This window comes from Rhea pennata, chromosome 5 (genome assembly GCF_028389875.1).
Source record: "Rhea pennata isolate bPtePen1 chromosome 5, bPtePen1.pri, whole genome shotgun sequence".
NCBI classification, from domain to species: domain Eukaryota; kingdom Metazoa; phylum Chordata; class Aves; order Rheiformes; family Rheidae; genus Rhea; species Rhea pennata.
In genome coordinates, this window is record NC_084667.1 from 28,051,060 (window position 1) to 28,067,499 (window position 16,440).

The window sequence follows — 16,440 nt, forward strand, 5'->3', positions numbered from 1 at the left end:
ATAGACTATTTCAATGATTTAGTCAGATGAGTAATGTTTTAAGTTGTGAGATAATATTTATATTCTCTGCATTTATATTTTACATTAATAGATAATATCTGAGTGTAGTTAATTGTAAAGTTTAGTAAGAAGATATGTTATTTGTTCGTGGAACTGTAGCTGTGGAACATCAAATAAAGCTAATTGGGCCTGAATTCAAAGCAAAGAAAAGGAGGTGATTCCTCCAAAAATGTTGTGTGTATCTCCTTGTCAAAGGTGTTATGAAAAATGAAAGATTTTATGGATTCAGGAGCAGAGTCAAAGGATGAACAGTTATGGAAGAGAAATTCATTGAAGTTACCAGATATATAGAACCTTGATCTGAAATAGCTGAATATTGGGCTAGTGCTAGATGGTAATATTATATGTATTTCCTAGTATGTGCTCTTTCCTAGGCAAGCTTCTTTCTGTAGCTTGTATTTATAATCAAATTATAAAGAAATTTTCATACTGATTTGAAGGTACTCAATGTTTTGTTGTCACAATTTAGGGTCTAAACATTTGGACTAGTCAATGGGAATGTCCTTACTGATTTCATCACCATTTTGCCCAGTGTAACAGTATTTGTTGAGCCGTTTATAGAAATACAATTATACATACTAGATAAGGCTGCAATATGGAGTAAATGCTTGGGAAGAGAAAAAAGAGGAAGAATTTTAGAGCTTACCATAGCATCACTTGTGAACCAGAAGACTAGGAATTAGAGAAAAAGAGTGAGTAGACAGCACTGTGAGGCACTCTGTCTACATTTAGATACCTCATGGTTTCACATATATTTGAATAATGTAATGTATAAATCCCCCATCCATAAGCAAATATATAAGCATTTGAAGATAAATAAGTAAATGAATATGTAGAAACTTTATCAAGCTTTAAGTATTTGCTGGTTTGTTAGCCTTGTTGAGGCTTGTTGAATGCTGAGATCAGACTTCTAAATGGGGTTTTGGTTGAATTAACTTCTGACTTAACCTAGCTAGTACCTATTACTCATTAAGGGATTGAAACATAATATACACTTAGACCCACGTGACGGGGAATAACTTGGAGCTGATGCAGTCTTCTCAAATCTTGATTTTTTTTTTTAATTGAATATTTGGGCATTTTGTATTTGTATGCTTCTACCACCTCTCCTTGCCCCCAAAACTGTCACTTCTAGAGTCATGCTGTAGTGTGAGGATGGACATTCTTTACCTCTAGTCCTTCCCAAAATAAAATATATATATATATTTCTCAGGGATCAGTAATGTAAAAACAACCCTCCCACACCACTAGATTATAGTTAAATTATGAATATATTTTGTTTTATTTATGTACATTTTAAGGCATGCTTTAGTTTAATATTCTCAGAATATTTGATTTCTAACCGATTGGACCTGGCAGTATTACTTTGCTGAACTTGCTGTATTTTAGCAGTCACCTCGGGTAACCTAAGTAACTGTGAAAGTTTCAGATTTTACTATTTTTCTTTCTCTACAGATGGATTATACTTGCAGTCAGGAGCTTAATTAAGTTTTCTGGGTTTTTTATTTATTTCTTAACAAACTTTAAAGTGGGAACAAAGCAACAAAGATTTTAATTAACATTAAAACTAGTCTGTGATTTGTTTAATTATAAAGCTAAATTATATAAATCATTTTTAAGTGAAGCTTCTCACTAGTATGCAGTGTCTGGCAAAAAAAGATTAATGTAATATAATGTCATTATTTTTTCAATCACTTCCAAAGTTTGCTAATGGTTGTGTTTTAATGAAATGCACCAAACTTGAGGCCTACCATACCATGTCATTTATTTTTATATACTTCTGAAAGCGGCTTGATATTTCAGGAATTGTTACAGTTCATTTTACTAGAATGTCTTTTGCTATATATCAGTTGAAATGTTGGCATAAGTTTCATCTACTGTGCGGAATGCAGGCTGAAATATGTGGAGCTAGAGTATTTATAATTTCTGTGAATTGTTCTATTTAAACTAATTGGAGAGAAGAGACCTGTTAAACCTGTTAAAGAGGCCTGTTCCCACTTTGTAAAAAGGACATTGCTTATTAATTAGAATCTGAAAAATAATTTCTTGAAACATTGCTCCATAAATCAAAGGAAATTCTTTTTATACCAGATTTGGATAGAAATTTTAAGTCTATTATTCTTTTTATTTTATAAATTTGCCAAATATTCGCACTATATTTTGTTTGACTTTTTTGCTTGAGCAAAAGCTTCTTTTCCTAGGTCTTGTGTATACTATAAACTTTAGCTGAATGATAATGTCAGTATTTTGAATTTCACACTGTGTCATACTTTGAAGCAGTGTCTAATGTTGTTGTTATTTGTTATAAAAAATTGCAAGCTATGAAACAACTGAAAAATGAAGGCAAAGAATTGCCATAGATCCAAAGGGGAAAAGCTTCAGGTAGTATTTTATTCTGAAGCAGATCAATATTATGATTCTGCATTACATAACACATTTTGAGTGAGGGAAATGCTTCACAGCTGCAGTACACAAATAGATACAATTTGGAGTTCTTGTGTTTAAAGATTTGGGGAAAAAAACATGAAGTTAGTGTTGACTTTGAAAGCTGCACTATACAGCGATATTCCAAAAGGAATTTCCCAACCAAAACATTAATATATTTTCCTATATGTTTCTGATGATAGGAAAGCTGATCAGATTGGTATTGTTTCAGAAAATCTGAGTAAGAGGGAAAGAAAGATGAAGAGGATTAGAGAAATATGAATGCTGATCAGTGCTTTTAATACATGTTTAGCAGATGAAACCAGATGGGAGTAAGCATTTTGAAAAAAATATTCTTTCTGATGCTTTTCTCCTCCACTCTGTTGAAAAAAAGGTGAAAGAATGAATCAGAGATTGTTACTGGCCCACAACAGCAGATGAATAATAAATGTACTTTTGGCTGAATGCCGAAAAGCTTGATTCACTGTGCATTTATCTCTGTTTATGGTAACTTGCCTCCTGTATAAAAGACCCAGCAGTGTGAGGTGCTGTTAGTGCTCAGCACACCCTGACTCATACATATAACCGAAAGTGCAGCTCCCTGTTCTTCCTACTCATTATGGAGTTCCTTCAGATCAACCAAAAAACACCTCAACCACCAGATAAATAATTTTATTAGCAGAGATATTCCTGCTAGTATATGGGAAGAGCATGGCTCCAGAATTACACTCATGTGAAACTACAGTTGCATGAAAGTGAATCAGGCCTAAAATCAATATAAGTGTAGTTCTGGTTCACTGCATAACTGTGGTAAGTGGCTTTTATCAATCTGTGCATCTGTAAGAATAAGGTAACAATTCTCTGAAAGTGGTCTGAGATACACAGATTTGCAAACCTCTCTCTACTGACAGTGCAGACCATTAATATTTATTGGATATTAAACCCAAAGAATTCTGTTAAGAGTCTAGGCATTTGAGGGCCTATTTGCATACTGTTGCTAGTCTGAGAAAAATAGTTCTTAATTCACTCTGCTGTTGCAATAAAGCCTCTTTGCAAGACAGAAGAGGAGCAGTTATCAATATTTACAATCAGTCTTTATCAATATAAGTACTATTGGATATAACTCCAAATATTAAATAGTTTATATCCAATATCTCAAATAGCATGCAAGTTTTAGAAATTTATCCTAAATAATACATAATAAGGCATGATTAGACTTTTAGTCACATATAAGTATGTTACACTTAAAACTAGTGCACTTGTTGCAGAGAGTTTGAGTTAAAAATCAGTGCCACATTCTGCAGAAGATAGCTTCACAGTTTACCTTTGCAGATTTCAAATCTTCGTAGTCTGACACTAGTTGATATAGTCACTGTCTTTTCTGAATCATTTAAAACACAGTGCAAAAGTAGCTTTCAGTAGCAGCATGTAAAGTGCGCTTTCCCATAAGAGAATTCCTTTTGTTTACAAGCGTGCTAAGAAGGAACTAGACAAGATTTAAGCATTGCAAATACGGTTTGAAAAGCACTTGAACCTGAGCATCCAGGAAAACATTCAGATCAAAAGTGTTTCTTAATTTTTTTTTTAATGATTTCCCTCTTTTGCAGAATGTTTACGTATAATTGTTCTATAAAATTTGCCTAGGTACAAAGCTGGGAACTTGGTTTAATTTACCTGACTTTAGATTTCAGAAATTCCTACTGGAAAGTAAGGATTAATTCTTTTGAACTAATACTGTAATTTTGATTTTGATTCCTCAGAAGTCTTCCCCTCTCCTCTTTTAACCATCCATAGGGACATTACAGAGGTGTTATTTCTTAATTAGGTCAGGCTCATTCCTAAAAGCGGCAATGTAAATGAGTCATCCTACTCATAGGAAAAAATGCCCATGGCTTTCCTCCCATGCCTATTTTCACTGTTGAGGTCTAACACTGCATTTCTTGTAATTATATCATTCTTGTGCTATCTTTTTTACCACATAACTCTGAAAGACTAAGTATCAGTGAAAAAAGGATTAATAATACCCTGCCATTGTGTGTGGCTTTAGATAAAGTCAGAAAAGTTTTTAACTCATAATGGATTCCAATGTTAATTATTTACTTATACCAAACACTTGCTTTGTGGCTGGTGAAGAACTGTCTTCCAGCCTCTGACTTACATTCTCTTCGCAAAATGCTAGCAAAAACATTCATAACGCTTCCTTCCTCACCCAATGAAACAGTAAATATTGGGTTCAGCTTATCTGTACAGCACTTCTGCTGCTGCCTGTGCAGTAAAGGCAGGAGTTCCTGTTTATAAATACGCTTACTTAATTTCAAGGCTTTCTCACCACTGAAAATAATTAGAATATGGCTACCCTGGATTCATTTTATTTTATATTAACTAATTTGAAATCCTGAGCAACTGATGCATAAGAAATTGCATGTTCTTGTGGCTCGTTCTTTGTATATTTATCCTTTAGAGATGTGGATATTTTTGTGCCTTAGAAAATGCTTCATTATATGGAATTCATGATGGGACTGTTTGTTTTGGGGAATGCCATATTTAGCATATGTTTATTTTATTGTCTCCAGACTGAAATGAATGCCATGGCATCATCAGGCCTCTTCTTCAAAGATGGCAAGAAACGCATTGATTACATCTTGGTCTACAAAAAGTCAAGTCTACAGGTAGAGAAAAGAAGCACATTTGAGAAGAATTTGAGAGCAGAAGGCTTAATGTTAGAACGAGAGGTCAGTCTTGTAGTTTGTAGTGTAAAACAGTCTTTGCAATCCTGTCATACGCTGTTGAATTTTTAAAAGATTACTGACATCTTACCAGTCTCTCTGTTCAGGTTGATTCTTCCTTTATGTTATATTTTCTACCAAGCCAGTTTGGGCTGATTTTTCAGAGTCTTTCATACTTTTTTATTTGATGCTTATAGAAGTCATCTAACATAAAGCTAGAGCAATTTAATGATAAATTTGGCTAAACTCTACTCAGAACTATTATAACTCCGCCTGGCACTCATGAGTCTTTTGAAATTGCGGCTGAGATGTTGCCTGTTACAATGTTGCGGTCTCAGAAAGCCTGCTTTTGTCAAAGTGCTTCTCTAAAGCAATTTTTCTGTGTTGTTTGGCTGAAAGGGAGTTTGAAGTGATTCACCATAGAATTAACTGTTTTAATAGCATTTGTTTAATACTATTAAATAAACAATAATGGTTGTTTAACAATACATGTTTAAAATGCTATGTGTGCAGCCTATTACTTTAGTATTGTTAAAAACAAAATTAAAATTTATGCTTATTCAAGCTTTCACTGTTAAACTGTTTTTAATAGACACTGAAAAATTTGATATTAAGAGATTTTTTTTCTTAAAAGCTAGAAGAGGATGATTTTGTCCGCTTGTCTCTGATCTGATATAGTCTGCTTTACCAAAATTCCACACTAGTACCTCTTCAAGGCTTCTAATATGGTTACTTAGATTAAAGAGATGAATTAATTCTATCAGGGTGCTCACAGTCAATCTTTCAAATAAATATTTAAAAAAGTGCTATTTGCATTGACGTAAAAATGTAAAGAATTATGTCTTTGATTGCATTTTCTTTTCAATGCCCCTGCTGTACAGTACTTTGTACGTTGCTCTGTACTGCAGTGGGTGGATTTTTAGGAATTTTCAGCTGCCTTCTATAAAATGATGGACAAATACTTTATTTATTCTTCTAGAACTGTCCATAAAAATTGTTAAATTGTTGCTCTTGTGATTGGGACATTGATAACAACACTATTGATATAAATAAAGGAAATCAGAGTAAGGAAAATAGCCATGGATTTTTGCTGTTTGAATAATTATTTACAAAATAGGCTTTAGTCTATTCTGAAGTAAGTTCCTATACTTCATGTATCTTTCGTTATTTGTATTCTTCAACTTAGTAGAATTAGATTCCATGTTCAGTGATAAAACAATCAGGTTTTAACTGTGTCATTCTTGCAAGTATTAGCTTATAATATAGCATGTAGGATATTCATAAATAACTGACTATGTTACAGTGTTTTCAGATTTTTCATTTAAAGTTTTTAAAATTGTTTGAAGCCTAAGTGGAGAAGCAAAAAAAAAAAAAAAAAAAAAAAAAAAAAAAAAAAAAGCTTTGAGGACATTTATTGAAATCAGAAGAATTCAACTAGACTAATTCATAATTATTGATATTTTAGAAAATATATGTTTTTATAAGTTCAGAATTCTGTTTATATTTCAGAGAGTTATCCTGGGTAGGAAGTGTTTTAAATCTGGCATACCTTGGTGTGCAATTGTCTTCTAGTAGCATTCTTTTTTTCCACATCTTTTGAGAAAATTAAAATCCTAGAAGCACTATTGCAGAAGTGTGAAATGACTTTATGGAATTATTAGGTAGATACATTGTGGATATTTTAAATGTTATTAACTCTTTAATTAAAGTTTGTTTTATCTTCCGTGACTAAAGCTTGCATTACTCAAGTGTTTTGGGAGGCTTTAATCACATTTAACTCAACCAGAATGTTTGCTTATAAAAGCCCAAGCAAATACATCTGGGGAAATAATTTGAGGTGGAAGTAGTAGAGATAAATATAGGAACGGCACCATTCTCCTTAAACAGGACACGCAATGATCTTGAAACGGCTCACCCAGTATGATATTGAGGGATTAAAGAATGCACACATTTAATTCATGGCAAAATTACTGCATAGAGCCTTTTTGTACTTCTGTTGGAGTCACGAGCAAAAATCTGCCTACAAATACCTTTTGACAGTTGTTAATATCTCAGTGTTGGGGTGGGGGGGAGCTTAGTTTGAAAAGGCTTCTGTTTGGCTTAGTGGAGTTGCAGTATTTTCAGACCTGCATGGGCATTTGGGGCCTAAAAGCAGATCCTGAAGAATGATTTTAGAAAACTGAATACTGCATGGGATTGACTTACTAATATATATTTATTTATTACTACTCATTGCAGCCAGCTGTTACAAGCAGTGATATAATGTTTGTTAAAATTCACTGTCCATGGGAGACATTGTGCAAGTATGCAGAAAGAATGAACATCAGGATGCCTTTCAGGTATTGTGGAAACTATTTTAAGAAACTTCTAATTCAATGTTTGGTATTTAAAATATATTACTTACCTTAAGGCTAAAATGCAGTCCCCTCATTGCATTGAACCAGGCATGTTCTGTAGACGGTAAGGAGAGAGAAGAGGGAGAGGCAAAAAATACTCAGTGTTCTATTCACATTTACCTGTAGTATTCATTTTCAAGCTTAATTCCAGGTCAAATCAAGTATATACCGGTGGAACCTACTGTTAATAGTTCACACACCATTTTGAATCTCTGTAACAGTATTTCAGATATTATCCATCTGAGGTGAAGTATTTTTCATTGTAAAAGGTTGATATTTCTGAAGTCTTATCCAAAGGCCAGTGAAATGACAGAAATAGCTAATGTCTTATGTGTCTCCAATATAACATACTGGCAAACTTTGGAGAAAATGAGATCTCTTGAGTTCTTGGTCCTTCACTTTCCTCTTGTAGTTAATGAACTCCTGAAGTGGGCTCTTTGCCTGTATGCTAAACATTCATTATTTACAAATCCTATCATTTCTCTTTTTGCAGTAAATGTCATAGACAAGTTAATATCTCTTGTAATATTGCATAGTTTTTTACAGGAGAAAATGTCCATTTTCCACTCCAGTAATTGTATCTTTCCAGAGAGAGAAGAGCTTTCTTGTTTTCTTTCTACCTTATCAGAAGTTAAACTGGTAATCAGGTGACAATCCTGTGTGTGACTCATGGAGAACACCGTTACAGCACTCGTTTCTCATTTAAGCTGTCAAAAGCTCTTTCTTTCATGTCCCTGCTGATTTCAGCTATCACAGTGCAGCTCTTTCATTGGTCCAAAGCCAGAAAGTCAGGCATTCTGAAGCATCCTTAGCTCAAACTAGCTTTAAATATTCATTTCTGTCCTGAGTTTTCACATCATCCAATTAAGCCTTCAAATTCCTTTCCATAAAAAATATTTTCTGTAACAGTCATATTCTTTATATTTAAAATTATAATCGTAAAGTGCTATTTGAACTTCTCTAGTTTGAATAACTTATTGTCCACATTTTAAATACAGAAGTGTTTCTGTGTGTGTATACCTACATACATAAACATTCTAAATTACAAAAAATCATTCCTTCCCACTTTAATGATTGAAGTCACAACATTGGTAAATTTTAGAAGTGGTTTGAATCCTTCATCATTTTAGTAACTTCACAGATCAGTGGTTCACTTCAGATAAAACTAGCCAACGTTTACAACTTTTGAAAAAGAAATGGCAACTTTTTTAGTTTATAATAAGAACTGGTGATAATGTGACACTAACTTGACACTAACTAAAGTGCACATTTGTGGAGTCACTGGCTTATTCACATGGAAGATAATGCACACAAAATTGCTGCCTGTATTGTACATGATAAAAGCAAACTCTTAATAAACTTTCCTATGAATACAAAAATTATGAATGATAATTTTCACACTTTTGGGAGAGTATTGAACATCTTAGGATATCACTTTAAAACTTTTATAATGTGAAAGAGCTGGTTTTTTAATGTGCATATTAATAGGTATCAGTTCCTATCAATAGGTATCAATATCAGTAGATTTTGATGTAGATAGATCTTTATAGGTATTAATTCCTATTGACAGATATCGATGTCCATGTCAGTGCTACTTGTTTAAGGGTCTGGATAAGCAGAATAAATTGGGCAGAAGACAGTGATGACAGCCTACCAGAAACTCACCTTGAGGGAATCATAATAATGTCTGAGTTACTTTAGAGCATCCCCTTTTCTTGAACAATCTAGACTAGAGAAACATCTGGTTTTATAGAAGAGCAGGTACCGTAAACTGTTTTTTTGGAAATGAGGTTCTTAGAATGGTCAGCATGAGGAATACTTACAAAATTCCCCCCTTGTTCAGAATGTGTTCTTTCCACTTAGGCATTTTATCTTTTCAATAATAACCATTTTTTTTTAATGGAAAAGTAATAAAATTTCCTTTAACAGTCCCCCAAACAGGTTCTCGTTTCTCTAAACTGTGGGATTTGATTGGTAAAACCAAATGTGAAACATGATGTTCTACTCTGCCTCTGAAGTCTTCTCTGATGAGCTAGAATAAGAAACAGAGCAATATAACAATAAACATTTTTGTGAATAATTATTTGTCTGTTCACTTATTAAGCTCATGCTCGTTTTGTGAGACAGCATTTTAGGATGTATGTTAAGGTGGATCTTTTAAAATCAAGCAATCTATACCTGATGATCAATTTAGGCACAAAGTATCCATTAACTTAGAATGAGGTCTGACTCATAAATATTTGCCATAAATACAAAGATCTGAGCCCATCTTATACTATCTCAATTAAATATCTTTTCTAACCCTTACTATTGTCCTGTCTAACAGTTAATAAGCTTCTGGTTGTTTGTGCTGTCTTGCTTAAATTTTTCTTAAATCAAAAGTAAATAATAAAACATGTTTGCTTGCAAATGCAAGCTAGTATACTGGTACCTTTATTTGAGCCTAATTATATAATTAGGTACTTTATTTGGAAGGTGTCAAAATCATGATTATTTATTATATTATTAATTGACATGTCAAGATTTCTCTTTTTCCAATATATCTGATCCATGTTTCTTTGTTTCTAGTCTTTATTTCACTCCACGCATTTCAGATACACAACAAGTAGATAAAAATGCTAAATTGTCCTGCTGCATTCTGTTACTAGCTCTAATGCAGAATAAAACACATTGTTTTGGCAGGAAAAGAGTTCACTGCCCAGCTCTCCTTCTCTAGCAGAACTGTGAGAAATACAAAATCTCTGATGATTTCTTTTTCTCTTTAAAAAGAAATTTTCACAGGAATGAAAATAAAATTACAATCTAAGACTGTGAATGTTTCAGATTGACTATTCTTTTATTCCTCTACTTTTAAATAAATAAATAAATAAATAGAAGTAGTTTATTTTGAACATGGGGTAGACATACCAGATTAGAACAAAGGTCCATCTTGCCTGAGCATGCTGCCTTTGTCGGCAACCAATCTAAAAGGTTCAATACAAAAGCAGAGCAAATTTAGAGCACTGCTTCACAATGCCTTCTCTGTTTTCTGAAGTCTGTGGTTTCCAGATTTCCTGAGACAGAAGTCTTGTCTTCATCTTTGTTTTTGTTAGGCCTGATGGACTTTACGTGGATGGAAAAACAGCTGTGCAGTTTTGTCGTGACATTCTGTAACAGTGCATTTTATAAGTTAGCTATGGGCTCTGTAGAAAGCACTGCTTTCTGTTTAAATCTTGAGCTTATTTATTTAAATCAAACCTTTCTAAACTACATGGCACATATTGTTTTTTCTGAAATAACTACGTTTTCCATTCAGTGGAGAGAGGATGCTCAAATTATACAACTATCCCATAATTACAATGGACTAGCATTGTTATTTCCCAAGAACAGGTTATTTTTCTGGTCTGTGTCTGATTTATCAGTGGCTTCTAACTCTCCATTTTAAGGTTCTCGTAACATTATTACTTTAATGTTCCTTTATGAATCTCAAATACTCTCCAGATGAGCAGTTTCAGATCTTGTTAACTATGAGTTCTTTTTTCCATGGTTATAGGTTAAAAAGTTATCATCTGATGGAGACTTCATTTACTTAGGATCCAGAGCTGAAGTACCATTTTTATGTGCTAGAATGAAGCAAGGGGAGGAGTGAAGTAAGCATTGAGTGAAAAACAATGTTAGGCCTTTATATGGAAGTAACTAAATAAGCTTGTTTTAGTTTCTCAAAAATTAACCATGCAGAAGTAGAAAGGATTTAAGTAAATTTAACTAAAAGTTGAGCTAAGTGAGGAACTAAGTCCGTGGTGCTGAACACCATTGACTCCAGATGAGTGCTATGATAAAGATATAGATATCTTGAGGAATGTGAAGGATCTAGGCCTCAAACATTTGCTTAGCTGAAATGTGATGTGAAATGATAGAGGAAGGCAAGAACTCACTAGGTAAAACTAGACATGCAAAATACTGTATTGTAACAAATATGTCTCTATGGTTTTGAAAGTAACTGTTCTCTGGAACAATTCACTGAACTTCACTGAAAATTTCTGGTCTTGTTTCTTTGAAGTTACTGTGACCAATGAAGGGTAGTGAGAAAAGAACTATAAAATAAAACTGATTGTTTCAGGTAATGTTCTTAGATTTTTAAGGACATGTAATGCTCTTCAAGCAAAATGTCAAGGGGAATTGATGAAATACATGGAGAATGATGATATTTTGTACAATATCTAATAGCATTAAGTATTAAGTAGTCATGGTATTTAATATATAGAGTGCATATGATATTTAATAGCATGCAAGCCTCTGGTATTTCTTCTAAAATGAGTTAATGGAATACAGAAATGCTAAGAAAGATCACATGACATGAATACTAATGTGACAGCATTTGAACTCTATATCTAGAGGGTTTCTTGTGAATGAATTAGTGATTAGATAGGTATGTATTAAATCAAAAAATAAAATTCCAGTCGGGAACAATTTTCAAACTTGAAAATATGTGAAATCATAACAATGTAATGACTTACTGTATTTCAATTGCATTTTTTAAATGTTTTTCACCTTTCTGTCTATGTAAATGCATGTTATAAAATGTCCAGTTTTCTTTGATAATGTATATGTCCTTTTCAGCTGTCTCTTACTTGATTATTCTCAGCTGATTTCTGCTATTCTTTCAGGAAAAAATGTTATTACACTGACTGGAGGAGCAAAACCATGGGCAGGTTGGTGGGTGATTTGCAGCTTCTAATTTTGTCAAATAGTCACCCCACTAAAGAAAATCCATTTTTGCAGTTGTAAATTTATCCAATAAACCTGGAAATTAGATTGTTTTCCTGAAAACTCAAAATATGTTAATTCAAAGTGCTAAAATATTCAGCTGTAACAAGATGCAGTACTATAAAGCTTTGCCAGTTCTTATTTTAGAAATGCAAAAAATTTTCATGCCAGGGAAAAAAAATGGCCTTGTCTTGGCAGCAAGATTTAATACTGGAGCCATCTCTATAGTTACATCTTCTGTCGCTAAGATATGTTTCTTTAATGCTGAAGATACTTTTGAGTACATCATGTCTTATAGTCTAAGCTCTGGTGGTCACCTATTTGCCTAAGCAGTAACTTTTCTCATGCATGTCCTGTTGATCAGGAAATCAATGACATGTTGAAATCTGTTTTGAATTTTTATTTTAAAGCTGATGGAATAACTGCAGTGAAACATCTTTATCTCTCTAGGATTTAATGAGGTTGCATATGCACATCTGATAGATACTTCAGTCTGCCATTAATATGAATATTTGAAGAGCATTCAGTTACAGCGTAAATGCCCAAAGACTTCGTAATCTCCAGAATTTTATCCAGGATAGTGTGAGAGGGCAAATATATGCAAACCTCACCTGTGGTGGCTGCTCTTGTTACTTGTTAACCAGGCAACGTGGTAGTGAGGCCAGAGGCGGCAGGCGAAAGGAGCCTGGAGAAATAAGGGAGCTAGAAATGGAGGAAGCTGTGAGCTGTAAATGCTCCCTATTGCTCTTGTAAAACATAATGATGTTGTGTAAATCCTAATGAACTGTGGAAGAGATATGAAAATTGTTACGTGAGGGAAATCTTCTGTAACAATTTTCTATCACAGGTTTTCTTGAAATGAATCCTGAGATGAGATTGCATATGATTTAAGTTCTCCTGTTGCTACTTTAGATTATCAAGAGTTCTCATCATTTCTCAGGAACAATTTCTATAGTCTCAAGATACCAATTTGCAAGATTATCAGTTAACAAAAATAGACCAAAAACTGCTGAACAATAAAGTGAGAAAACTTTGTATACATATACTAACAAAATAGGTTAAAATAAAATAACTTACAAATTTACAACTGCATTTTTCCTCTTCCCAGTCATTCTCATGCTTGCTGCATTTTCTTTTGCTTCATGAAAAATGTAAGTAGTAGGCATTGTAATGCAAAGGCAAAATAAAAGAGCTTTACTGCAAAATGCAGAATTTTATCTGTAATCCATCTGCTCAGTCCTTGATATTAAATACATTTATTTTCCTTATTTAGAAGCACAGGTGCCTGAAATAGGCAAATGAAACCACACAGCACCTGTGAACAAAGTGAAAAGTACTTTTAGTGCCAAATAAATAATTTTTGCATTTTAGACGAATGCAGTTATCTGTAATTTACCTTTTGAGAATTTGAAGATCTTTATTTTTCTGACTATTTTGTCTAGCACTTTGGAGAGTCCAGTGCACTAAGTAATAGTGTGAAAAAGAAGCTATTTCTAAATATGCAAGCTACCTCTAAAATTGCTGGCATACGCATCTCATCATTCCAACTTCTACTACTGTCATTGTTTCCTTGTTTCTTACAACTTTTCATATTTCTGTGTTATTTAACAAATATCTCATTAATATTTCTAAATTAGTAAGTAGAGTATATAGAAGGATAAAGTATATGAGTATATGAGCTGTATTAAAAACATTGTATATCAAAGGTAAAACTTTTAATGAGTTTCTGTAATTTGAGAATATGTAGTAACATTGATATATTAGACTCCATTGTGACATGTACGCTTCTTTGAATTTATTGACATGTTTATATGGTAGAAGTATATATCCACAGATGTCCTTAAATAAGCCTGCAAAAGAGTATTAGGAATATGAACAGCCTGAAGGTAAATGTAGTGCTTATGGATTTCATATAATATGTCACTCACATGAGGCATCTGTGTGATATATCTCTGCTTATTTATTTATTTGCATACTTTAAACAAAAAAGAAATTAAAATTGTGTACTGTGAACCTTGAATTCCAGTCATATGTCCAAACTGAATCATGTTGCACTCCTGAAAAGCTTTCAACTAATCTTTTCAAAGGCAAGAAAATATCAGAAAGTAGGACGTATAAGTAAAGAAGATACATATCAAAAATGCGTAGTCCAGGGTGCTTAAAATTATAACAATGCCAGCTAGAGGGCTTCAGTAAGAGCTTAGCTGAAGGAGCAGCCCAAGTCTTGCAGCACTGTTCTGCTGGGACTTTTGATCCCATTGCATCAACTTCTGACTTCATTAGGGACTTCACCAGAGCAGATGCTTTTATTCAGTAGACTAAATGGAGTAGATCAGTTTAGAAATCCTTCTGAACTTCCGACCTAAAAAGCTGCTCTGATGGAGTAAGAATGCTAACGTGTAGTGCTATGGTTTAGTCAAAGATCGTCTGGAATTTGTTATCACTTTGAATGAAAGCTCCATGAAACTTCAGTTTCACCTCTAACTGTAAAATACAAGCTAAGAAAAGAGGTCTATTGTGCTGGGCTATTTCTGTGCATGGGGAGATGTATTTTTCAGCTGAAATATTCTGTGCTATCTGAAGGCACTAAGCTTTGGAGTGATCCAATGATGTAAAGAAAAAACAATCACATCTTAGGTAAAAAGCCTTTTTACTTCAGAATAAAAATCCCAAATGTCATGTGGATGTCATTTTTAATTTAGTCCAATGTTGTTACTTTGCGTGTTGAGGAGATGAGAGTTTTTTATAAAGGGCTAATTTCTTTAAGATAAGAATCATCTACCAGGTTTTTAGATTTTTGGAGGGAAAAATAGTTCAGGCTTTTTTTGTAAAAGCTTTTCTATACACTCTAAAGGAATGTCTTAAAAAAAAAAGAAATCAGATGCATTGTTTTTCTTACATGTCTGCATATTTTTTTCGTAAAAGAAAAGCATACTTTGTAGCTTTTAAAGAAATCAGCATCTGAGAAAAATGAAGAGAATAAAGTGCGAACTTTATACTTACATACACTGTGTAAAACTTGGTACTATGAGAGCTTCCTCTGACTCAACAAAAAAAACCCAACTCAGGACAAAATATTGTTTGAACAAAGGTTTTCTCTGTTTCAACTTTCTGAACATAGTTATATTCTTTGGCTCATAAAGCTTAATAAAAATAGAATTGTGTCCTTTAGGTGCAGTACCAGTTAAATACAGAATGTATACCAGCACCTTGCTAATGTACAGTAAGAAGAAAAAATTGATAATTTTATATCACATGTTACATTCAGTTACTATAGGAACCAAGCATAACTCATACAGTCAGCCTTTCCATTTTGTTTAATGTCTAGATATGATGTATGATTAGTTCTGTGTAATCAAAGAGTACACTTGCAAGATTTACTAGTACTTTTTCATAGAAGACATTGTTTTTTGCTGATTTGTAACTTAAAAGAAAGACAATGAGATTGAACTAAAATTTTCAGTTTTATCCTGGATAATCCTTTAACACTAAAAAAATCCTGAAGATAAAATCTTATAATGCAGAAAATATTTGTATCATTCTGTTTATATTGTGTCATTAAAAAAATCTCAGAGATCCTGGTGAGTCTACTTTTTCTGCTTGATTTCAGGATTACTTATAAATGCAAAGTTAAATGGAAATATAAAATTCTGATCCCACATTTGACTTAGATTTCTTTCTGACACTATTAAATAGAGGTAGAATTTTATTGGGTTTTTTTTTGTTGATCTTGAGAGGTACATTTTCACAAAAGTAGCTTGCTTATCTGAGTGCAACTTACTGCATCGTCACCTATTCTTAATTATAAAATGAACGTCTGTGCTTCTACTTAGCACAGAGAAGATTCACTTCAGATAAAAATCTGACACTGAAATGTTATGTATTTTGCAGAGATAAGATATGTATGTTTGTGTGTCTTGCATACATATTCAGTAAAGCCAAATCACACTAAAAATAGTCTATAGCAAATGTTTTTCTAAAATCTAATTTTTTTTTCTGGATCTGTGACATGCTTCTGGTGTCATAATATAGCATTCTTGTAATATGAGACTTAGTCCTTAAATATCTACCTTTCATTGCAGTTCAGT

The 16,440-nt window shown here is 33.1% G+C and overlaps 1 protein-coding gene across 1 annotated transcript in view; it reads left to right on the forward strand.

Moving 5' to 3' along the window:
* ANO3 (anoctamin 3) overlaps positions 1–16,440 on the forward strand; it is an 84,922-nt gene that overhangs the window by 18,214 nt on the left and 50,268 nt on the right. The window contains exons 4-6 of the mRNA XM_062576686.1: positions 5,058–5,216; positions 7,449–7,549; positions 12,253–12,297. Coding sequence (XP_062432670.1) covers positions 5,058–5,216; positions 7,449–7,549; positions 12,253–12,297 — 305 coding nt within the window. The remainder of the gene's footprint in view (positions 1–5,057; positions 5,217–7,448; positions 7,550–12,252; positions 12,298–16,440) is intronic.